Genomic DNA, 24,886 nt, shown 5'->3' with positions numbered 1-24,886 from the left:
TCAAATTTATAATTAAAAAAAGGGAAATGCGTTATGGATGTGACAAAAAAGAACACGTTTCTTGGGAGACGAAAAACTTTGTAGGATTTCTGTGAATTAAAATGAACAAACCTAAGCAATACCCAACAAATGGAGAAGAGATGCATCTTTGTAAAAAATCAAATAGTAACTTTATTTTACTTTTCATGTGCCCACTTATGAGGAGTGTACCGTTATGGAGGTGACAATCCTGAAAACGTCATTACATGACTATGAAAAATCCTTCACGAAAAGTAAAACAAATGCGTTACTGTAAGTGTGGTGATGGGAATGTAAGTGTGACCTCGCATGTGTGTTTGAACGAGCAAATGTAAATGTGCTGTTATTATAGTAAAAACTTTGGTGAGAAGTTTACTCTGTCATGGTAAATTGACATTATGATTTGCGTTAAATACCGTCAAACACAGCGCTGATCTTGATGTCAGACAGTGGGACGCTCCTCACGACGCTAAAACAGTTTGTTAGATCTATGCCGCGCAGTCGCGCATGCGCATTGCGCAGAAAGAGCCGCTGAGTGAGCGCACCGCGGTTTCGTTTCAGGACAGACAGGCAAACATCCGTCATAGAAGAACATACTTTAATTCCTCATTATCATCTCCTTCATCGTCTGGTATCCTTACAGACCTCAAACAAGTAAGATTTTACCTGAGGGAACGAATAAAACTGATGCTGTAAATAAACGGTGTCCGATGCTAACAATGCTCGTTCGACTCAACGAGTCGCACCTCAGATTTCTGTCACAAAACACAACTTTAATGATCGTTTATATTAAAACACTGAATATTTCTGACCATGTGATTGTCTAAGCGGGTGTCAGTCGTGTGTGTGTTTGAGGTTTGAGTCAATTTTGTTTAGCTGCAGGGCTAACATCACTCGTTATATTTCGGTGATTACAAATTGTGCCCCAACTTGTGTATGGATTGACTTGCTTATAGAACAGACTTGACCGGTTCTCGCCATGAATAAAGCGTTAAGAATGGATAAAACAAACAAACTTTATATCTCAGTTATTCATCTAATGTGTTTGAAGCCAGTTCCTGACCCCTTTTGAAAAAAAACTCCATCTGCTTGGTTAGGTATGTATTGATGCTGGTTCAACCAGCTGTGGACAAGTACAAACCAGCATCCAAACATACCAAACCAACACGTGCTGGGTAAGGTATGATTTGATGCTGTTTTGACTAGCTGTGTGGACCAGCACATGACCAGCTTAAACCAGCATGTGCTGGGTAAGGTATGTTTTGATGCTGGTTTGTGCTGGTTTAAGGTGGTCATGTGCTGGTCCTTAGTTGGTCACAGCAGCATCAAAACATACCAAACCAGCACATGCTGGTTTAAGGTGGTCATGTGCTGGTCCACAGCTAGTCAAAACAGCATCAAATCATACCTTACCCAGCACGTGTTGGTTTGGTATGTTTGGATGCTGGTTTGTGCTGGTCCTTAGCTGGTCGAACCAGCATCAATACATACCTTACCCAGTACATACTGGTTTTGATGCTGGTTTAAGGTGGTCATACCAGCAGATGCTGATAGGTATGTTTTGATGCTGTTTTGACTAGCTGTGGACCAGCACATGACCACCGCAAACCAGCATCAAAACCAGCATGTGCTGGGTAAGGTATGTTTTGATGCTGGTTTGAGCATCAGCTAACTTGCCAAGTATCCGCACATGACCAGCATATGCTGTTTATTTCAACAGGGCCTGTCACCATAATTTTACAACAAAGATGTAATTAATAGACGTATATAGATACATTACTTTGAGATTTTTTTGTTCAAAATAATTGACTGTATATTCTTCCATACAGAGTGAAATGTCCCGGGCCAGTGCAACCCCGAAATCAAAGGCAACTGCATCCAAACACACAAGTTCTCTGAAAGCCAAAGGGTTTAAGGACATCAGGATTGATGAAGAGGTTAAAATCGCTGTCAATATCTCGCTGGAGAGGTTCCAGAACAGCGAGGAGAAAGGTTCGGAAATACGCCACCGAAGTGTTGAACACTTTCTCTCTCATCCTCCTTTGATTTGACTCCAATTTGTTTTTGTCATTCAGAGATGGATTTTCCTTCTTCGCTCACGAACACTGAGAGAGCTTTCATACATCGGCTCGCTCAATCCCTGGGTTACATTTCCAAAAGCAGAGGGTACGCTGAAGACGTCGCACTTGAAATATTGCAAACGCACTCAAACCCAAAGTTGAACATCCTTAGATCTAGAACGTTTGTGGGCTGTTCTTTGGCTCTGGTCAGGTTGCAGAACCCTGCACTAGTCTAAAAAAAGTTATGTCTTTTGCAGAAAAGGCTCCGGTCGATATCTCACAGTGAGGAAGAAAGACGGCACGGAGATGGCTCGCTCTGTCATGACGTGTGACCTCACTCACAACTCCAAACACGTGGTGCGGAACCTTCTGCAGAGGTTTCCCATCACCGGTAAAGAGCGCACGGAACTGCTGCCACGGACAGAGAGAGCCGTCTTCACGTCTCGAGACAGCGCCGGTGAGTCTCTATCGTGTGCAGCCAATCCCGTGATGAGTCGCACGTGTCTCGATTTTGTCATCGTGTGTCCTGCTTGGTGTCAGTTGTACGGTTGATCTCTTTCCTCCAGACAGTAAGAACAGAACCAGCGGTCGACTGAGCCACGGGATTTCTCAGGTTCCTCAGAAGCGCAGTCCGTCTGAGCTTGACGGTTTTCGGAGAGTGCTGCCTGTGTATGAACGGCAGGAGGAGATCGTGCAGACCATCAAAGGGAACCAGGTTGTGCTGGTCTTGGGTGAGACGGGGTCAGGTAAAACCACACAGGTGAGAACTGCTTCTTCAGTCTTCAGTTGTTGTCTCTTGAATAAAACTATATATAGTTCACTATAAAGTATGTCACGTGACAGAAGTGGGTCTGTGTTGACCTAACATGACCTCGGTTGTGTGTGTTTGTGTGTCAGATCCCACAGTTTCTCCTGGACGACAGCAGCTGGAACGGGATTCCTTGTCGGATCTTTTGCACTCAGCCAAGGAGACTGGCGACCATCGCAGTAGCGGAGCGCGTGGCGGCTGAGCGCGGAGAGAAGATCGGACAGACCGTCGGCTATCAGATCCGTCTGGAGAGCAGGTGCTGCATTAAAGCTAATGCTGAATCACCCGCTGATATTTGAGATGATTAGCATCACCCTGTTAGACCGTTGGACTTGTCATATTAGGAACACTTGTTTGTGAAAGTGTTTTCAGTTTTCTGCCGCATTGTGTCAGCAGCGTCAATGGGTTTGATTCCCAGGAAAGAATACACTGTGGTTTTTGAGAGAAGTTTGGGATCTTATAATTATGCTTGTGTTTTTTGTTTTGTTGGTATCCAGAGTTTCTCCAAAGACCCTTCTGACGTTCTGCACCAGTGGAGTGTTGCTGAGAACGCTGATGGCCGGAGACGACGCCTTGTCCACCGTCACTCACGTCATCGTGGTGAGAGTTTCTCTGGATCATGGGCAGCATTTAAAGACATTTCGTTAAATCATCATGAGGAGAACCGTTGTTTCTTCCCCGTAGGATGAAGTACACGAGCGTGACGGCCTGACCGATTTCTTGCTCACTAAGCTGAAGGATGTTCTTCATAAGATGCCCTCGTTGAAACTCATTCTGTCCAGTGCCACTCTGGACGTCAGCCTGTTCGCCAGATACTTCAAAGCGTGTCCTGTTGTTTACAGTAAGTCATATGAAATATCTTATGCTGGGTATACACCAAACGCAATTTAATCAATATGTGCGTCACTCATGTGAAAATAACAAACTTTTCCCACGAGTAATAAAGAGCTTTGGACCCGATTGTTTGCGTTTGGTGGGAACACAGTATTATGCTGGTTACACACAAAACACGTATTAAACGACTTGAATTATCAATTACATTCAAAGTCAATGCAAAGACACGAATAGGCTTCGAACCCACGGCAGGCGATGTGAATCGGGCATCGCGATTGCTGCAAACGCGCTTCAAACACGTCTTCCACTTCAGTTGAAGTTTCTTTTAAAAGCTCATTGGCACATACTATTTGATGGGTCCGGACGCGTGATGTTTTTCGCCTCATTCGCGTAAATATAACGAACTTTTTCCACAAGTTAGGAGCGGGCGATTACTAGAAAAGTAACCTCAATCGACATTCAGGACCTTTAATCAACCTCATTTTCCCATGCTGGTTTTTTTGATTACTTTCCCTTTAACATCCATATCAACAGGTGCCGCTACCTCACATTTTTCTCATCAGAGCAGAAGAGACTTAAATACTGCACTATTTTTGGGTGTACACATACTCTATATGTAAGACGGTATTAGTAACTGTAAGTGGTCCGCTTTTATGTGCGTACACTCACAAGAACAACAAAACTTTGTGATTTTGTAAAATAAGGAAAATTCACACATGCAGACCAGGGTTTTACAGTTAAAAAAAATTCTAGTTTTAATTTTTATTTAGTTATATAATTTGTCTTTTTATTAAGTTCAGTTTTAGTTCTTTTAGTGGTGCATAAATTGTTTTGATTTCGTTTTCATTTTTTAAAAATCATTACTTTTTAGTTTTAGTATTGTTTGACTCTAAAGCGTAATTTCATTGTAAAAATGTACCTACACCTTGTCAAATCTGTAAATGTTAAAAATATTATTACAAAAAAGTTTGTTGACTTCTTGAGCATCACTGAACGTTTGTATGTTTAGTCATTGTTGTGTATTAGTCTCATGATTGTTCTCATTTTGAAAAAGATTGACAAATTGTGTATATAACTGGACACACATACATCTAAAATGCAACAAACTTACTGATGAAATTAGTAATATTTTTATTACCGTTTTAAACAAAACACAAATACGTCATGTGAACTTCTTAAATTCTTACCCTTTAGTAAAGTCCCACAAATGCTGCCATCACTTCTGATCATCATGCACTTATTGTTGTTTGAAGCAGAATCTGATTTAAAAAAAATCTAAAATTGGGCTCTGCCTCTTCCTTACTACTACCTTCGCCATCTCTGCCAGTGCCATTGCTTCGCTACTTGACCGGTCAGAAGTTAATAGTCGTCTACCACCTACGGGTCATTAATAATCCAGCAATAACTGCTTATAACAGGAATCACTCCGTGTTCAACTGAAGATTTGACACAATTTAAAATATGAAAACGCAAGTTTTGTTTTACTACATTTAATTTATTTTTCGTTGGTTTTGTAGGTGCACATTTTAGTTACAGTGTAGCGTTGTTTTTTTACTTTCCTTTTTATTTTATTTCAGTTAACGAAAATGTTTTTTCACTAATAGTTTCAGTTTTTATGAAGCCTGATGCAGACAGAGGATTTGCTGATTTGTGATGCGTTTGTTCTCCTGTCTTCAGCTGCAGCAAAGGCAATGTTTCCAAAACATAACACAAAGATGTGTATTGTTCGAAATGCCAATAAATAACCAAAAAAAGTTTGTACTTCTTCTGATTATTTTAAAATAATATAATATAAGAAATGTTAAATTAGAAAAAAATATGTTAACAGTTCAAACAGACTACAGTGAACTACAGAAAAAAACTCTAAATAAACAGAAACTAAATAACCGTTCTATAATAGAAATCATGAGAAAATGTTCAATTAATAGAGATTTAGATTTAAGGCCGAATCGTACAGCCCTACCGCGAGTAATAAAGAACACAGACCGTGATTGTTTCGCGATTGGTGTGAACACAGCATTAAGAAAGAACGCTTGTATCGTATGTTGACGTTAATGTGTGTTTTTGTTGCGTTTGAAGTCAAAGGTTGTCCTTTTGATGTCAAGCAGCTGTTCCTAGAAGACATCCTGAGGACGACAGGCTACAAGAACAAAGAAATGACGAAATACTCCAAGGATGTGCAGAAAGGTAACATGAATGAATGAACGCTTGAAGTTGAGCTATGTTGTGAGCTGTTGTGTCACTCAGTCTGATGTTTGTACAGAGGCGAGACAGCAGACGTCTTTGACGGAGTGGTGCGACGCCCGTCAGACACCCGTCAGACAGCGCGAGAGAGAAAAGACGCCCGCGTGCGTTCTGCAGGAGAACGACCTCCTGGATGATGGAGGAGACGGCGTCTTCAGCCAGATGGTATTCTAACACAAACCCGCAGAGATATCAAGAGACTCATGTTTGGTTTCTTATTGTTTTTCTAACATCTGTGTTCAGAACGAGAAGGACGCAGCGACGCTTGAGCCCTGGCTGCTCAAGGAGATGGACGCCTCCATCTCCAACATTTTCTTGAAGGAAGACTCTGATGCCTTCGTTCAGCTCTTCAATCTGATCCTGAACGAGAACATCAGCGGTATTGAGCGCCTTCACATTGTGATGTTTCTCTGAAGGTCGATGATCATTGTGTTGAGCGTTGGTTGTGTTCTCTCAGTGGATTACAGACACAGCGAGACCAGCGCCACACCTCTGATGGCGGCGGCAGGGAGAGGATTTCTCAGTCAGATGGAGCAGCTCTTGAGTATGGGTGCCAACGTCAACGTCAAAGCCTCCAACGGCTGGTGAGAGCGTCAATCGACACATTTTGTTTTGCGAAAGTGTATGTTCTCCAGACGTGCGTTGCGGACGGTGTGTTTGTCTTTATTTCAGGACGGCTCTTGATTGGGCCAAACACTTCGGTCAACCAGAGGCCGTAGATCTCCTGGAGTCTCACATGTGAGCGCTGCGTCTGTGTCTCTAAAAACACGCCGTGATTTGAGAATCTGCCTGGCGATTAAGATCTTCTCGTGTGTTTGTACAGATGGTGTGTTGAAGCGGGTCAGCAGGACGAGTCGTCTCTGGTTCAGAGCGCGTGTGATCTGAGTTCTGAAGACCAGGAGCTGCTCAAAGCGTATCATCACAGCTTTGACGACGAGCGGGTCGATCTGGACCTCATCTTACATCTGCTCTTCAACATCTGCCAGAGTTCAGACGAGGGTCAGACCATCACACGTTACAGTCATGTGTTACGGAATATAGAGGCTGCGAGAGCGCTCTTCAGATGAGAACAAATCAGAGACGTGTCTCACGATTATTAATGATGTCATGTGATGGTCATCCACTGTAACCTCCGGTTTTTGTTCTGTGGCGCAAATGTGTACACTGTCATGTGGTTTCAGTAGTGTCTGTGCTCAAGTTGTCTTTTATTCGCAGGTGCGGTGTTGATATTTCTGCCAGGCTATGATGAGATTGTCTCTCTGCGAGATCGGATCGTCTACGATGATAAAAGATTTACAGACCTCCAGCAAAAGTATGTGAATTTCAGCATTCGTAGTTGATGTTTACTTAAAGGGACGGTTCACGCAAATAGAAATCCTGTCATCGTTTACATGCCCTCGGAGTTCCAAACATGTTCAGATTTCTTTGTTATGCTAAACACAATTGAAGATATTTCAAAGAATGCCGGTAACCAAAAAGACCTCCTCCCCATTGACTCCCATAGTGTTTATTTTCCCTACTATTGCAGGAAATAGGGGATGAGATCTGTTTGGTTTCTGACATTCTTCAAATTATCTTACTTTGTGTTGAGCGAAAAAAGACATCTTGAGGGTGTGTAAATGGTGACAGAATTTTCATTTTTGGGTGAACTGTCCCTTTACTTAGCCGAAGTAACTACATCCTAAATTATTTTATATGTCATTTTGTATATAAAGTGATAGAATATCGCATGAGAGCAATGTAAATGTAAATGTTCGCAGGTTGCAGGTGTTTATTCTGCACTCCAGCATGCAAACATCAGACCAGAAGAAAGTTCTGAAGAACACTCCTAAAGGCGTTCGCAAAATAGTGCGTACCTCTCTCCTCTCTCTCTTTTCACAAAGCTCGCACAATCCTCCCTGTGATGTTCTTATAGTTTACCCTATACAGACATCTCTCTGTCCTCCTTCTAGATTCTGTCCACTAACATCGCAGAGACCAGCATCACAGTCAATGACGTGGTTTTTGTCATTGACTCTGGGAAAGTGAAAGAGGTTTGTCACTCTTGCCCACATTTACGCCGTGTTCACACTTAACTTCTTTTTTTGGAGTTGCTAGTGTCTGTTTTACATTATAGTCCTATGGAGTAAACAGTGTTTTTAAAAACAGTCCTGAGTGCTTTTTTAAACCCCAGCGTCTTTTTCTGCATCTCAGAGCGTCTTTTGAGGTCGAAAAAAAGATCGGCCCTACGTCAAGCACCTTTTTCACTGCAAACCAATGATAGAGACCTGTCTTTTCTGTAACAACATGCGAGGTCTGTGATTGGTCGAAAAAGGTTCAAGCTAAATATGTCATTGGTTATTGCATAAACGCTCTCTTGTTCATAATTCAAATAAACCGTTACGCTGGCTGTCTCTCTAAGCTGCCTTTGTGCACAAATGCTATCTTTGAACATTTCTGGCTGCTATTTGTAAACACAATGTTTTTACAAAAAATGCGCCATTGTCAACTTTATCTTGTCAAAAATGAAGTAAAGTGTGAACACGGCCTAGTTCTCATTTCGTGTCAAACGATTTCTTGCCACGACTGTGTGTTTCTCTACAGAAAACCTATGATGCTCTCAATAATGTCACCATGCTGAAGATGGTTTGGATATCGAAGGCAAGTGCATTGCAGAGAAAGGGCAGGTCGGTCATCTTATACAAACATTTCTATATTTTAGTATTTAGTTGAATATTACAGGTTTTGTTGTAACAGGTTGTTTGTTGTGTAGAGCGGGTCGCTGTAGACCAGGAATCTGTTTTCAACTCTTCAGTCGTCTGAGGTTCAAGAACATGCTGGAACATCAGATTCCTCAACTGCTCCGCATGCCACTGCAGGTACACAGACACTCACTGGAGATGTGACTGTGAGGACATTTTCCCACCAGTTATTAGACGAGTAAAAACACCAGTAGTGTAGGTGAGACTGGGGGTTTGGGGTGGTCGAAGATGCGGCCATGTGCATGACACAGTTTACTTTCAGTTTTAAATTAGCGACAATTCTGGAATGGCAAATGAGTGAATTAATGTTGGGTTCAATATCTTAAAAAATAAAGGAATACGAAACAAAAACTTTTATGATAAATAAATAAGATCTAATAAGAAAGGAATAAGAAACGATTTTTATTTATTTTAAATAATAAAAAAATACAAAACCAAAAACGTTTATGTGAAATAAAATAAATAAGAAAAGGAAGACGAAAAGAAAAAAGTTTGTTAAATAAATAAATAATTTGAGGAAGGAATACAAAACGAAAAGGTTCAATGTTAAATAAATAAAAAATAATTTATTATGAAAGGAATACGCAACAAAAAATGTGTATGTTAAATAAATAAATAATAAAGGAATATGAAAAGAAAAACGTTGTTGTTAAATGAATAAGAAAGGAATACATAACAATTTTTTTATGTTAAATAAAAAAAATAGATACAAATAAGAAAAATGTTAATGTAAAATAAATAGGATATAATATATTTTTTATGTTAAATAAATGAATAAGAAACAAATAAGAAAGGAATACGAAACAATGTTAAATAAATGGCAAAGCAACGCTTTTTTAAATTAGGACAAAAAGAAAATTAAAACTGATCTTGCTCATGATAACAATGCTTACATGTTCTTTGCCAGATAAACCTCCACCATCTTCTTGTCAGCACTTCACTCTTCTCACATGATGAATACAATCTGACTCCTTCTTCTGATCTTTGCTGCAACACTTGTTGCGCTTCACTGAATACAGCAGACGCATTCAGACGCGCAGATGTAGTTTTGTCTTTAACTTAACAAAGTGATTTATTACTATAAAAATGCAAAATGACGGTAGGGTGGAAAGTGATGTAATCGGTAGGTGGGTGGAAAGCGTCTATCACTGTCGTAACAAGCCTAACACACACACACACACACTTACTGATGTTTTCCAGTATGTGCAGTTTCACATTCAGGCAAATGTGGTCATCAGGTATTTCATGCACACAGAAAGTTCACATTAAGGTGAAGTGTTTGTTCTGTCTGTGTTTCAGGAGCTCTGTCTGCACACTAAACTTCTGGCTCCCGTCTCCTGCTCCATCGCTGAGTTCCTGTCTAAAGCCCCTGAACCGCCACACCTGCATGCTGTTAAAAACGCTGTACAGATGCTGAAGGTCAGACGCTCATTTAACCACGGCACTGAACCAGGGACGCTTTCCAAACTCTTCTGTCTGTCCTAACGTTCTCACGCAAATGGTCAAATCATTGCAATGCGGATAAAGTTTATATTAGTAGCAAAATATCGAGAGGGGTCTGTCTGCAGCCGATGGGGCGAGTGGAGGTCCACTCTCAAACAGGAAATACTTCACCTCCACTCAATAATAAAGAAGGGGCAAAATGGCGTCGCTGAGCTCTCTGGATTTCAGAATTAGGTGACGTATATCCGCTCGGGCTTCGAGTGGAGGTGACGTATTTCCATTTTTGAGTGGAGCTCCACTCGCCCCATCGGCTACAGTCAGCCCCTATTGAAAATCTCTGTAGCAAAATTTGATTCAGTCCAACAGGAGCATCGTCTGAGTTTCTGTCCATCACGTTTGATCTCCGTTCTCGTCTTCTTCACCACAGACCATCGATGCCATGGACCCCTGGGAGAACCTGACCGAGCTGGGCTGTCACCTCGCCGACCTGCCCGTCGAGCCTCATCTGGGGAAGATGGTGCTGTGCGCTGTTGTTCTGAAGTGCTTGGATCCCATCCTCACCATCGCGTGCACGCTGGCTCACAGAGAGCCGTTTGTGTTGCCCTCGCAGGCCTCTCAGAAGCGGATGGCCATGCTGTGCCGCAAACGCTTCTCCGCCAACACCTTCAGCGATCACATGGCTCTCCTCCGAGCGTTTCAGGTGAGCTTCAAAGGCCTGACGGACAGTTAAGGGAGGTGCTGATCGATTGATGTAATGCTCTTCTGGTGAAACAGGCTTGGCAGAAGGCTCGCAGCGATGGCTGGGAACGATCTTTCTGTGAGAAGAACTTCCTCTCGCAGGCCACCATGGAGATCATCGTGGGGATGAGGACCCAGCTCCTGGGACAGCTGAGAGCTACAGGTGATGTGGCTTTTATCCATTCCATCTAAACCTTGATCTGTGTCGTGCGCTCGCTTCACCCTGCTTCCTTGGCTCACACAGGTTTCGTCCGAGCGCGAGGAGGCGGAGACATTCGAGATGTCAATCTGAACTCTGAGAACTGGGCCGTGGTGAAGGCCGCGCTGGTCGCCGGGATGTATCCCAACCTCATCAACGTGAACCGCGACAACCACACCCTCATGGGCTCCAAAGAGAAGAAGGTCCGGTTGCACCCCACCTCCATCCTGAGTCAGCCCCAGTACAAGAAGGTCGGTGAGCCACCAAACCCTCTCCCGTTCTGTGTCACGTCTGTATTGAACACTTCTTCTGCCGAACTCAGATTCCTCCAGCCAACGGGCAGACCGCAGCGGTGGAGTCCCTGCCCACCGATTGGCTGATTTATGACGAGATGACACGAGCTCACAGGATCGCCAGCGTCAGGTGCTGCTCGGGCGTCACGCCGCTGACCGTGGCGTTATTTGGAGGATGTGCGAAACTCCCGAGCTCGGCGATGCAGGAGTCCACAGCTCACAGAGGAGGTACATCACTGCATAACTGTGAAATCTGGAGATGCTCCGCGTACTTTGTTTATATTGTTTATTTGGTATGATATGAAGTATTGAGCCGTCTGTGGTTCACTGTAAACGTGTGGTATTGGGCAGGCGCGGACGGTGTGAATGAGAGCAGCGACAGTGAGATGGAGGATCGGTCGGGTTCACATCAGTCTCACATTAAGATTGACGACTGGCTGAACTTTAGTCTGGATCAGGAGGTAAGAGAGCAGCGCTCGTCTCGCTCGCAGACACTCAAATCCTCAGGTTTCATTCTCAAACAGAGACGTTCAGACCTTTTCTGTCTCCGTCATTCTATATCACTGTGCTGCCTTCGTGTAGCAATGAAACGTTTCGAGTACGAACGCATCAATTCAATCAGAACTATACAATGTACTTTTACAGAATGAGTTGAGGCAAATTAGAAACGAACGAGTGGCATTTTATTATTCCTCAAATGCCGCACATTTCTTTGCGAAACAAATATTTATTTTGTGTCAAATAACAAAACCGAATTGCAATTTTAAAACAATTTCAAAATCACATTAAAAAACAAATGATATAGAAGTCTCTGATATAAACAAAAACACGGCTGTCTGTGCTTTTCCTGACTTATATCCTGAAAATATCTGAATATCAACGTTTACCAAGTTTGCAGTAACCACAGCGTCCCCTGCTGTTCAAAGCATGTACTGTGATTCAAATAACATCCTCAATCCTCACATATTATAATCGATTTTCAACCAGCTCCCATTGAATCATTGTTAGTGTTGAGCAAGTTACTCTAAAAAAGTAATGAATTACTAGTTACTAATTACATATTCAATAGTGTAATTAGATTACTGTATAAATTACTCTCTCCAAAAAGTATTTATTTTACTTACTACTAATTACTTTCTATATCCTATATCAACCTTGATTAGAAATGATTCAAGACATGAAACAACTCTTTTAATTCATTCAAATAAATAATATTAAACTACATAAAGTAGTATTATTAACTGATTTAAGTATTACAAATGTAATGAGAATTATACATAAAAACACAGATTTTAATGTTCGACTTGAATTTTGATGTGAATTCCACTATTGCGCACAAATATTACACACAGTATTATTATAGTATAATAATTATTTATTTTAATGACATCAGAAGGAACGGTAATTACATTACAGAAAAAAAGTAATCCCTTACCTTTAAAAGTAATTAAATTACAGTAACTAATTACACCAACACTGATCATAACATCCCCCACTCAAGGTCATACATAACCTACCGTCTCTCTCACACTAACGCTTCCATCTCCTCTCATCTCGTGTAAGACGGCTGATCTGGTGTTCGGACTCAGACAGCGCTGGCAGAGTTTATTTTTAAGGAGAATCCGAGCGCCGACCAAAGCCGGTTCTCAGCTTGACGAGGCCACCGTCCACACGCTGGTGTCAGTGCTTTCGGCTGAAGAACAGGCGAGCGGTCTCCAGCAGCCCACCGGTATCGGACAGAGACCTCGACCCATGAACTCAGATGACACGCCGCAGAGCTCGTGCTGGAGGAGCGCAGGCCGCAGGAGCACGACTGACCTGCAGCAGGAAGCCGAGGAGCCGAGCAGTCCGGACAGGCAAGTGAGCTCTCATCGCCGATGCGAGGTCAGGTGACGCCGGCGTGACGCCCCTGTGTTTTGTTTTTCAGATTGCCTTGTTCGACTTCTTACGTTTTGCAGCCCAAGACCCACAGAGAGAAAAGCGTTCATCATTCGAAGCGTCAGGGAGAGGAAGTCTTGCCCTTTAAGAGCGCTAACAGCCCCACGTCTCTATCCACCCTGAAGGTATCCGCTCACGTACATGTGACACGTGTAAGTTTTTCGGTGATAAAAGCTCAGATTTTGATGTGATGTAGGGCTCGTCGCCCAGACAGACGCGAGCATCGGTGAGATACTTCATCTTAAAGAGCAGCAACACGAAGAACATCGAGCTGTCTCAGCAGAGAGGCATCTGGTCCACCACACCGAACAGCGAGCAGAAACTGAACCGAGCCTTTCTAGAGAGCAGCGCCGTCTTCCTCGTCTTCTCCGTGCAGGGGTCCGGACACTTCCAGGTGCCGTTTCACGCTCACGATTTTACCCCTAGTGTTATTTGGGGGGTTGGCACAAGTAAAGTAGTTCTCTGTGGTATTTGTGTCGTGCGACAGGGTTACGCCCGCATGACGTCAGAGATCAGCGGTGAGAGATGTCTGGACTGGGGTTCGGCCGGTTTGGGGGGCGTGTTCGGCGTGGAGTGGGTGCGTAAAGAGATTCTCCCCTTTCAGCACACGCAGCAGCTTTTGAACCCGTGGAACGACAACAAGAGAGTTCAGATCAGCCGGGACGGTCAGGTGAGGGTCAGGGTAGAGAAATGCTCGGGCTGGGTCTCCAAAGTCGCCCCCTATTCCCAACAATACTTCACTAATATAGTCCTCTTTGAGGAGCAGGTGAGTGAACGATAGATGGCTAGCAGCTAGCCGTGAGTGCACATCAGTTGTACCCTTGTTATTATGATGCATCATGGGATTTAATGAGTGCATTTAATAATGACCACTGTGAATTCGGACACCACTAAAAATGGACAAATGCACTCAAATAGTGCACTATGATAGGGTCTAGGGGGCTGTTTCGGACAGTGTTTCCACTCTTGTCTTTGTGTACTCGTGATGACACGTGTTTGTGTACTTCAGAGGAGTGTTGTGTTTGTTACAGGAGCTGGAGTCTCAGACTGGACGTCTACTGCTGGAGCTGTGGGACAAAATGTGCGACACGTGGACCTCATGAACATCTGAGATGAAAATGTTTTATTCGAATCCTTCAGCCGACCCTTATTTCAATTGCTGTGCAAACGTTTTTGTCGTCTATGATGGCTTTGCACAAACGTAGCGCCTTGTTCCAGTTCATGCGTTGATTGTATTTTTAATGTGATTTCAGTTGATCAGCTTTTTATTTCATCTGTGTTTGAAACGGTCCTTTAACGAATCATTCAGTCTGTTCAGTCTAACCGACCGTGAAACAATGAAATGTCATAACACTCCGATCTGTGATTAATATCAGCACTTTGTGTCATACTTGAAAACGTTTTTGCACGTTAGCGCCGTTCTTTAATCCATTTGGTGTTTTCTATCCGTTGAGTTTTAATGAATGTTCATCATTTCATTTCTCAGATGTGATGCAAATGAGCACTTTGCAATAAATATGTTCTCTGATGCGTTCTTTGTCTTCGAGTCAAACCAACACAACAGGCATTTGTGCAGTATTTGTTTGTTTATTATTTCTTACAGTATTTACACCCCTCAGGGTTTGAACGGGTCAGCGTTACACATTGTCGAGGTTCCCACCAGGATGCGTCGGGAGTTCAGAGGCGATTCTGTTTCTTGTTGCTCAGGTGCAGGAGGTGCATCAGAAACTCTCCAGGTGACGCTCCCAGGAAACCCGCGCTCTGCTCCGACCGGTCGCCACTCTTACGGTCCTCAGAACAGCTTGGGTCGAACATGCAGCCGTCTGGTGATGAAAAGCATCCACGAATCAGCACTAAGATAAGCATCACTGACACTGAAACACACATCAAACCCATTCACTCATCTGACCCGCGTCGCAGCAGAGACCCGGTGCCGCGCAGCGCCCCTCATCAGAGCCGCAGGGTTTCCCCGGAACTTCACACGGAGACGGGAGGTAGTCCTCCTCCTGACAGCGCAGCGTCTGCGGAGACGCCATGAGACAGCCGATCTCCTCACCGCAGCAGAGACTGGGGCCAAAACAATGGCCCTGATCACCGGGACCACATGTCATGCACTACAAACACAAGATAGCAGTAAACCGTCACACACTACACTGAAAGTCACTGCAACACAGAGAATAACAGTCTCTTATTAACAATGAGATTCAGTGGAGAGCAAATTAAGAGTTTGGATCCAAATTGAGATCATTCAAGATTTAAAAATCATGTTTTTTTATTGTGCATTCCAATTATTTTCAATCAAGCTGCAGTCGATTTGTTTTGATTTAAGCCGTAATAACTTAAAAAGTACAGCTTACTTACACAATAAAGACATAACATAATAAAAACATGATTTTCAATAAATGTTAAAAACCAAGTTATTTCATTTTAGAACCAAACTCTTCAAATGAAAACTTTTGCTTAAATCTCGTGTGCGTCTCAGATATTTCTCCTGAAAACGAGTCTCACAAATGTGTCTGTCATTAGAGTTTTGAAGAGATTGTCAACGATGTGTCAAACCGATCTCAGATTTGACTCAAAAGTGGATAATATTGAAGATCTCAATATCAACTCAAACATGTCTCATCACATTTACTCAAATCCAGATGATCCTATCCGTCGTACGTTTCTGTTTTTATTTCTCATAAGCACTTTTAGGAGAAACATATGAGAGCATTGACACTTCATCAAATCTCATGAGCTATACGAAAGAGCAACACATGAGCAATAACGTTTTCCTCTGTGAGTTTAAGACAGGACGGTTTGACATACCTGTCTGGAGACGGTGTCCAGCGAGCGTTTTCCTCCTCTTGGGCAGTTCTGGATGTAACACGTGGAGGCGAGAGACAGAAGTCCAGCGACACACAGCAGAAGAAGAGCAGATTCAGTCATCATGACTCTGATGCTGTCAAACCTTCAGTACATCACACACACAAACGCTCGGAGCTTTATATTAACACATCACGCGTCATCACACCTCATTACAATGACAAACAATCCCCTGAGGATGCTTCATCATAGACACACCATACTGCACATTTTCACTCTGACAATCATGTCTTTTTCTTACAATTAAAATGTTTTTATTTCTTTAATCCTGTTTCTAATCAGATTTAGTAAAAATCACACCCTTAAAGAATAAGTGCAAAAATTGATATTTTAGTATTTTTCCAATACTAAACCTTCGTAATTCAAGGTTCATTTTCTTGAGAAGCACAATGACAAGATATTAAGTCTTGTTTTCTGGAAAAGAGCAAAATTGTGCATGTTAAGTTAAAAATAAGTTGAAAATAAGTTGATTTTTCTTGCGCCATTGACAGACATTTTGATCTTGTTTTAAGCATAAACTCCATTTTTCAAAAGGAAGACGAAGTCATTTTGCTTTTCAAGTAAATTGATCAATTTGTTCTGGAAAGCAAGACAAATTTAATTTTGCAGTAGATCTGATAAAAAGGGTTCCTCAAGGGTTTGATGGAGATCTTTCTTAAAGTCAAAGGAACTTATCGTCTGATTGTCTTTACTCTTGAATGAGTGGTCTATTTTTTCACATAGTCTGACATATCGTCTTCTAAATTTGCACGTTTGAAGTGATCCAAGTTCAGTTTTGGTGTGCACAAATATAATGACTGAAAGTGAAGCTGATCTTTCTACACATGATCATAGACCAGGGGTTTTCAAACTTTATGATGCCAAGGACCCTTAAATATGAGTTACTTTTTGTGACTCATATTTATATCAATCTATATATTAAAAAAAAGATAAATAGTTAATAGGATGTTATTAAGACAACAACTTGTTTCTAATCCTAAACAATTAAACTCCGAGTCCGAAAAAAAAGAAACTAGTGAGACAAACTCACTAGAAAGATTAAAAAAACACATTTCTGGAAACAATCTAAACCAAAACTGCAGATAAAAAATGTGAACTTTTATCATTTTTTGCTTAATCTTTTTTCCTAGAAAATTTCTGGGGAACCCCTTGCAACCTTCTGGAGGCCCACTGGGGGTCCCTGGACCCTAGTTTGAACCCCCTGTCATAGACATCTACTTTAAATAGTTAAATACGGGCTATATTTCATGTGTAAAAGTATGTTTAGAATCAGGAACAAGGATTAGTTCACTTCAAAATAAGCCCCCATTGACTTACCATAGTAGGAATAAAAATGACTATGTAAAGTCAATGGGGCTTATTTTAAAGTGAACTTCTCATTTAATGATGTGGTGTTAGTGAAGATTTGATGTGTTTATGTGTGTGTCCAGAGGTTATTTACCGTCAGAACTCATCTAATGGTTCTGAATATTCAGAGTTTGTTACTAAACATGTCATCATTATGCACAGAAGAGATGTAACGTGACAGGGCACAGAGTTCAACTGCTTAAAAGAGCAGGAAGTGTCAATGTCACAATTGAAGTGTTTTGCGTTTATTTATATGATTTCATTACATTTAGGACTGTTTTACTGCAACTCTCCAAAACGTTTAATATTCATATATCAGCACTCCACATGAATGTCAAAGCACGATTAAAAACTCATGAATAGAATTAGAAAAGAAATGAGCAACAAAACGGCTCGATTACAGACACTAATAGTCTAAATTGAGACGTTGCTGAAGAAACACAATGTCCTTCTGTATGACGTCAGCAAACACATATGATATAAAAATATAACATCAAAACAAAACTACAATTTCAAACAAGTTGTGGTTAAAATTCTGCACTTGTTTTCATTTTAAGGTTTAGAACAAGTTAACGTCACACATGCCCACACCTGAGCAACATCTTAAGGCATTTTGATATTCACTTTTTGACGTCATGTAGCCTATTTTAAAAAGTTACAAAAGAGATGCTCAACAAACAATAAAAAAAGAAGGTGCAACCAAAAATCAACAGTTTACTGAGTAGAAAAACTGGACATCATTTCATCAGTTATAAAAATACAATCAATGTTGGACTACTATAAATAAAAGAGATTTTTTGCCACGAGTGAGGGACCACATTCGTACACCGAAAAATCGCGAGTTTTAAAAAAGGTCAAATTAACTCTCACAGTGTATATATGAAGTACACTTTGAGATTTTGGTGCACCAATGATACAGTTGAATTGAGAAAATGTTCTGTAGGTTACTATTACAACTAAATATCCTGTTTTGTTATTCAGAGAGTTTACTTGAGCCTCGTAATACTAAATACCACCAGTAGGCCTATATATGAAGATATGAGATAACACACATTTTTTTATTGTGCATTCCAATTTAAATCTATCGAACTGCAGTTGGTTTGTTTTGATTTAAGCCATAATTACTTCAAATATAATACTGCTAACTTATCATAAAAAACATGAATCTCTTCATAGGTTTGAGTGTCGGAAACTTAATAAATCACTGCAGTACCACTCACTCACCACAGCATCACTTGTTTCTTAACTGCATGTCGAACTGAGACCGGCAGATGGCGCCATTTCACTCACAAACAAAACACAGCAGCACAACCTGCCAACTTGAATCTTTTATTTACAATAGATAAAAATTCAAACTTATTTACATTTTATCAACACTGACACGTGCATGTGTTTGAGTCAGAGCTACTGTAGCACACGTTCACAGTAACGCATATAACACGATGGCATCACTGTGTCACAATAAACCAAAGAACAAATGAACATCATATACAAACATCTCTGATAGATTTATACTCGTGACGTGCAGCTCATCAAACTTTACGCCTGAATCCACGATTGTGATAATTTGCGATTCTCTGAAATACAATAAACCCAAATTTCTTTTAATGGGACGAGTTAACATAATGATTGACAGTTTAAGATGGGCTTAGATGTTAAGGCATTTTGTGAGGCTGTTCGTCACTTGTTGTCCATGTGATTCGAATATCAAGAGTTTTTTCACAGATCCAAGCGAACAAATCGCAGTGATTCTTATTGCTGGTAAAATCGCGCTGAAATCAGACGATCTCATCCCTGCTGAAACAAACAGTAGAAAGCATCACAGAAATTCTAATGGATTTAATATAGTTATAATGGGAATTGTTTCGGGTTTAATGGAAACTATAATGGTCTCCGTGGACCGCTGCTGGTAATGTGTTGTGTTTATTGGTGTAATGGGAACCAACAGAACACCATTAACATTTACTGGAATAAGACCAAGAACACAGGAACTGCGAACTGGTTTTACAGCCATTTGAGATGGAAACCATTCAAAGATTGTATTGTTTTCAGCAGGGTGCTGTGTGCCGCGTTTCTGGGGTTAAAGTGCACTTGCCTTTGTGTGTGTGTGTGTGTGTGTGTGTGTGTTCGAGTTCATCTCATCCTGCGTCTCAGAGCACCATGGTGGGGATGTGACGCATGAGCGCAGGGTGAGACACGGGTGTCATTTGGGGCGGTGGAGGTGACGGCTGCCCGCTCTCAGACTTTGCGCCGGTCGGTCGGTGTCTGGCGCTCTTCTGGTGCGCGCGCAGGCCCGCCAGCTGCGAGTACGCGCTCTGGCAGACGTAACACTTGTAGGGTCGCTCGCCGGTGTGGAGGCGCACGTGGTTGCGCAGTGTGGATGACTGACTGAAGCGACGATTGCAGAAACGGCAGACGAAAGGTTTGTCCAGGGTGTGAATGCGCATGTGCGAGCGCAGGTTACTGCGCGAGTTGAAGCCGCGGTGGCAGATGACGCAGCGCATGCGTGATGAAGAGGAGGAGGAGGAGGAGGTCAGGGATGAAGGTGCAGCTGGATCACACACATGTGAGTCGTCTGTGGAGGAGAATAAAGTCGAGGTTAGACTTTTGGTATTTCACACAGTTTGTCAGAGCGCGGTCTCCATAAACGAGCCCTATCCCATAATGATGGAAAAAGAGTTGTGCAATCACTTGACTTTATTATGATATAAATAAATAGGAGGTTTTTGTTTATAGGCTGATTACACGTCTCTATATAATTATGTTTTTAATGTATGTACTATTGATGTGATACATAAATGCTTTTCAATTCTATTTTATTATTTTTTTTCCTTTGCATCAGGTTATTTTAATTCTTACAACTCTCTTAAGAGATATTTGAAAATGATTTGGAAAGTCTAGTTTGGACACCTTCTACGAATAAACAGTAATTAAATAAATTAATGTAATTCATTAATTAAGGTTCTAATAAAACGAAAATAAACCAGAATGGGTTATGAGTACGAGTCTATGTATGAGTCTTATAAGTCTGTGTATGTACGTTTATATAGGCTAAATATAGTCTTTTTTTTACTAATAATATTGAACGCAAACTTTTAAGAAGGGGAACCGAAAATATACAATGAGAAATAAAAACAATAAACTTAATTTAAAAAAATGGTTTGCACGTGGAAAAGTGCAAATGATTCACATACCATGACTTGTAAAAGGAAAACTTGGAAAACTGTTCAGAAAAAAATGCAGTTTATCTATAAATATTTTCTTATTTCTCATTGTGTAGGTCTATTTTTGCTCATTTCTTCTTTAATTGGCACAAAATATCTCTATTGGTAAAGTCACTTCAACTTTATTTATATAGCGCTTTTTCCATTGTTACAAAGCATCTGCACATGAAACATTTAGACTATAAGCAAAACATTTAATGTTATACAAGTAAAAACAAAAAGGGGGGAAAACACAGAAGACAGACACCCACACACCGGTCCAAACACACCCAAATACAAAACACGGACTCAGAACTGCACACATATAAAGCATAGTGTCAGTGGCGCAAAGGTCAAGGGTCAAATTGGATAAAATCGTCTGCTGAATGCAAACAAAAAGGTTTGAATTTCATATGATCAATAAGCGTGAGTTCTTTATTTTGATTCAGTGGATGTGAACAGCAGAGGGCGCTCGTGTATCTCACAGATAACAATCTCTCCGCATTCTTTCCTCAAAAGTCTTCACCTCTGGCCAATTCAACGATAAATCTCACCCGAGGAAAGCGTCGTGAGATTATCCCTGAAGTGCCCTGATTTTTATCAGCTTTACATTTAAGCTCCCTCTCACACATACCGGTTCTCTTTCTGTGTTGTTCCTCTTCTGCGCTCGGCACACCAGGAATGCCCAGGAAGGTATTGTGAGAGTTTCCGTACCAAACGAGCAACTCCTGATCCGGTGGAATGGTCTGTAAGAGTAAACAGAAATGTTCTGTATAGCAATTTTTGTAGGCTACATTTAAATGTACATGCAGCCTAAATCTGCAAACTTTTCTTCGTCATGCGTCAATATCAGTATGATCCTGATGGACACCATCACCTGACAATCTTTAAATTTGAATCAAAAACAAGTGATCAACACCACAGTCAAGTTAAACTTTGACCTTTGATATACGAAATGTGAAGAATCAAACCTATTGATGCTCAATTTTACGCAGCAGCTCAATCTGGTTTTTAGCACATCCCCAATCCATATGAGACGCGCAGTGAGATTGCAACATGTTTAGAGGAGGTGTTGTACCTCAAGAGCTTTGTAGAAGATGCTGGTGCCGATCTGAACCACCTCCAGGTTTTGTTCCTGCTCATTTCTGGCACATTTGATGTAAGTCATCCAGCTGCGCTGTTCCTCCTGACTCGCATCGACGAAACACCGGACGGTCCCGTTCTCATTGAACACCTAACCACACACACACACAATCAAGAGCATTAAAGATCATTATTGTGCCGGATGATGAATGCAGAATAATGAGGTTCTGTTCACACACACACCTCCCACATGAGGTTATTGTTCTTGTGCAGATCCACGTGCTCAGGGGGGATGACCCTCCCGGTGAACGGGCCCATCTCTGTTCCTGCTTTGATCCACGTCTTAGAGAAAATCCCCAGACCTTCTCCAGGGACTGAACTCTGAGCGATGATGACCTCACTGGGCAGCACCAGACTGGACAGTTTCTGCACCTCTGCAGGGGACCAACACCACGAATATCAATTATTTCTGCTTTTTTTGTTCAATTTAAAGAGATTGTTTTCCAATTTAGGTTACAATATAAAATTGGATTATTACTGCGAACAATAACATTGTTACAATAATTGCAATGCAATATGTAACATACATTTGATGAAATGTTGTTTGTTATTATTATAATCAACCCACAGCCACTATACCGAGATTTTCTTTAGTAAAAAAAAACACGCAGTGCTGTAAATAATTTCTTATATTTATTAAATTATTGTTAAATAAAAATTCAATATTTGCATGATACCTACGCGTTACGCACTGCAATGGGAACACACTTTTTTTTAAATCTCGCAACACTAAAGTTCTTCACCGTTAAAGGTTTTTAATGGTAAGAATGAGCAGTAGAAATTGGAAATGCAGCTTTCCTGTAGCTCATTGGTAAGAGCATAGTGTTAACAACGCAAGGTTGTGGGTTCGATCCCAGGGGATTGCAAATACCTATGTTAAATGTATAGGATAAAGCAATGTAAGTCGCTTTGGATAAAAGCGTCTGCCAAATGCCTAAATGTAAATTGTTAGGGAACGAAATAAAAGACTTCGGTTTTTTATCGCTTGTCAGAGCTTTATGAAGTGAAAATGAAGTGTTTTATTATTTTCGTCACGAAATATGAGCTCGTGGTAAAAGGATTAAAAGGCGTGAAATGTCGGGGAGGGAAACTGAAAAAAGCGCATTCACGTCCCATTGAAAGCCACTCGCAGCATTTAATGTCCGAATCAAAGACGTGTGAATTGGTCAAAAACAAAATGCAGAAGAAAAGAGGTGAAATCCTCCATTCTTCCTGCCGAAGAGCGATATTCATGATTCTCCAGCGACTAATTCCAAATTCATTATCCTTTCAGGAACTTTGTTGCAATAAATGTGCGCTGAATGAAGCCGTGGCTTGTTTAAAAGCACCGGGAACCTCGCAAACAAAACTGGAAAGACGATTATAGATGGTTGACATGCATTGAATGGGGACAGAATGAAAGCTTCACGGTGTGTTAATGGAGAGAAACAGAGATGCCAAGAGTGGAAAAGAGACCGTCCGGAGATTCCTGAATGCGCAATGGAGCTCCGAGAAGCGCAGGCTTTTCTTTGCCTTTCTCGGGTCAAGCACAAAGTTAACCAAATGAATTTAAAACCCTCCTGCATTGAGCCCACGGCAGTTACACGCCTAACAAACCCTGTAAATGCGTCTTTCAGCGCATTAAACGGGTTAAATGGGCCAAAAGAAAAGAGACAAAGTGGGAAAGGCTCCAGGAGAGAGCAGGGTGGCTCGAGATCTTGGGAAGAATTTTCTTCCCAAACGCCGACAGAGTTTATTCCCTCTGACAGCAGAGATTACCGAAGATGAGACTTTCCTTCATTTCATCTTTCTCTTTTCTTTCCCTCTGTTTTGCATGTACAATAACGCGTAAATGGAGGGTCACGCTTTTCTCCTCCATTCAGTGCTCGCAAGTGAGTTTCTCAATCCTGACGGTTCCCAGGACACACAAATAATGCCACGAACCCCGCAGTCCAAATGACTTGCTATTTATTTATTAGTTTTTAACGAATAAAAAGGCACATCCCCACATACACGGGTCATTTTATTCTATATGTAACGAAATCAAATCTTCCCGACGTACCAAAAAATACAAATTGATGTCATTGTGTTAATTTTTTATTATTAATATTATTGCCCAAACATCAGATTGTCATAATATCAATACCAATAATAAAATAAGAGCATCAGTCGCTATAATTAAATCGTCCCGATATCGAATATTTCTAGGGCTAACATTGCAACTAAACTTCACATAAATTAAATCATGTTTTTCTATGTTGATAAAGTTTGATTAATAGAATGAAGAATACAGCGCTTTTTCAAACATTACTATAAATACATAAATGAATATCCATACATTTTATTCAGCATTTGTTTATAGCTCACTTTTAGAGTCATATTCCGCAATCGGTTTCTTTGCAAATATAGTTTGTAAGAGTGCAATAAAACAGGAGCCTGAGCGTGAGAAGTTTGTGTCTTACCTCCAGTGAAGGACTGAGCCAGAACTTCAGCAGTGAAAGCCGTTTTTGGACTCAGACTCTGTTTGTCCTCACAGAGATGTTCTCCGAGCACATTTCTCCACCTGCCGTACAGAAAGCTGTGCAGGATGTCAGAGGTGATGATCTCGCACAGTTGAGATCTGAATCTGGACTTCAGCGCCTCAGCGGGAAGAACCGAACCCATGTCTGCTAAAGCACAGCCACCCCGAAAGATTCAGAGCTGGAAGTGTTCAGGTCTCTGTGGATCACCTCCACTTATATCAGCCTGTGGCTCCAGCTCTCTCTAATTAGTTATTGATGACCCCCCCCCCCCCCATACACACACCCCTCCACTGCTATACACTTGTTTCCTTTGAGGAAAAATCTCTTTCTGGAGCCACCCCTCTTAAAGACGCACGCACGAACGCGCGCACAGACACGAACGCGCGCACACACTCACACTGAGACTTTCACTGTGTGTGTTTGCAGAGATGGAGGAGAGACATACAGAGACTGTAGGGGTGAAGCAGAGAGAGAGATAATCTGACATAAGTGGTTGGACACCTGTATA

General features: G+C 41.5%; 3 protein-coding genes across 3 annotated transcripts; 1 reads left to right on the top strand and 2 right to left on the bottom strand.

Moving 5' to 3' along the window:
• The first annotated feature begins 510 nt into the window (after positions 1 to 510).
• ythdc2 (YTH domain containing 2) lies at positions 511 to 14,846 on the top strand. Its single transcript, XM_056745338.1, has 30 exons — positions 511 to 672; positions 1,848 to 2,010; positions 2,094 to 2,184; positions 2,336 to 2,535; positions 2,645 to 2,838; positions 2,976 to 3,142; positions 3,384 to 3,486; positions 3,571 to 3,727; positions 5,800 to 5,907; positions 5,984 to 6,129; positions 6,208 to 6,343; positions 6,422 to 6,548; positions 6,637 to 6,702; positions 6,788 to 6,963; positions 7,180 to 7,276; positions 7,725 to 7,812; positions 7,917 to 7,997; positions 8,548 to 8,630; positions 8,717 to 8,822; positions 10,005 to 10,124; positions 10,576 to 10,848; positions 10,923 to 11,049; positions 11,131 to 11,336; positions 11,408 to 11,606; positions 11,730 to 11,839; positions 12,942 to 13,234; positions 13,306 to 13,441; positions 13,513 to 13,710; positions 13,804 to 13,986; positions 14,348 to 14,846. Exons 1-30 carry the CDS (start codon positions 526 to 528, stop codon positions 14,417 to 14,419), a joined length of 4,353 nt encoding a protein of 1,450 aa, XP_056601316.1. The 5' UTR covers positions 511 to 525; the 3' UTR covers positions 14,420 to 14,846.
• A 147-nt stretch (positions 14,847 to 14,993) lies between these two features.
• On the bottom strand, positions 14,994 to 18,840 carry LOC130419010 (vasotocin-neurophysin VT 2-like). The gene is made up of 4 exons (XM_056745344.1): positions 18,756 to 18,840; positions 16,128 to 16,269; positions 15,226 to 15,430; positions 14,994 to 15,139 (listed from the first exon to the last, which is right to left on the bottom strand). Exons 1-4 carry the CDS (start codon positions 18,761 to 18,763, stop codon positions 14,994 to 14,996), a joined length of 501 nt encoding a protein of 166 aa, XP_056601322.1. The 5' UTR covers positions 18,764 to 18,840.
• An 88-nt stretch (positions 18,841 to 18,928) lies between these two features.
• LOC130419750 (PR domain zinc finger protein 12-like) lies at positions 18,929 to 24,561 on the bottom strand. The gene is made up of 5 exons (XM_056746693.1): positions 24,319 to 24,561; positions 22,061 to 22,251; positions 21,813 to 21,968; positions 21,369 to 21,480; positions 18,929 to 20,106 (listed from the first exon to the last, which is right to left on the bottom strand). The coding sequence occupies exons 1-5, from the start codon at positions 24,518 to 24,520 to the stop codon at positions 19,682 to 19,684; spliced, it is 1,086 nt and encodes a 361-aa protein (XP_056602671.1). The 5' UTR covers positions 24,521 to 24,561; the 3' UTR covers positions 18,929 to 19,681.
• Between the last annotated feature and the right edge of the window lie 325 nt (positions 24,562 to 24,886).

This window comes from Triplophysa dalaica, chromosome 4 (genome assembly GCF_015846415.1).
Source record: "Triplophysa dalaica isolate WHDGS20190420 chromosome 4, ASM1584641v1, whole genome shotgun sequence".
Lineage (NCBI taxonomy): Eukaryota > Metazoa > Chordata > Actinopteri > Cypriniformes > Nemacheilidae > Triplophysa > Triplophysa dalaica.
This window is presented reverse-complemented; position numbering and strand designations above follow the sequence as displayed.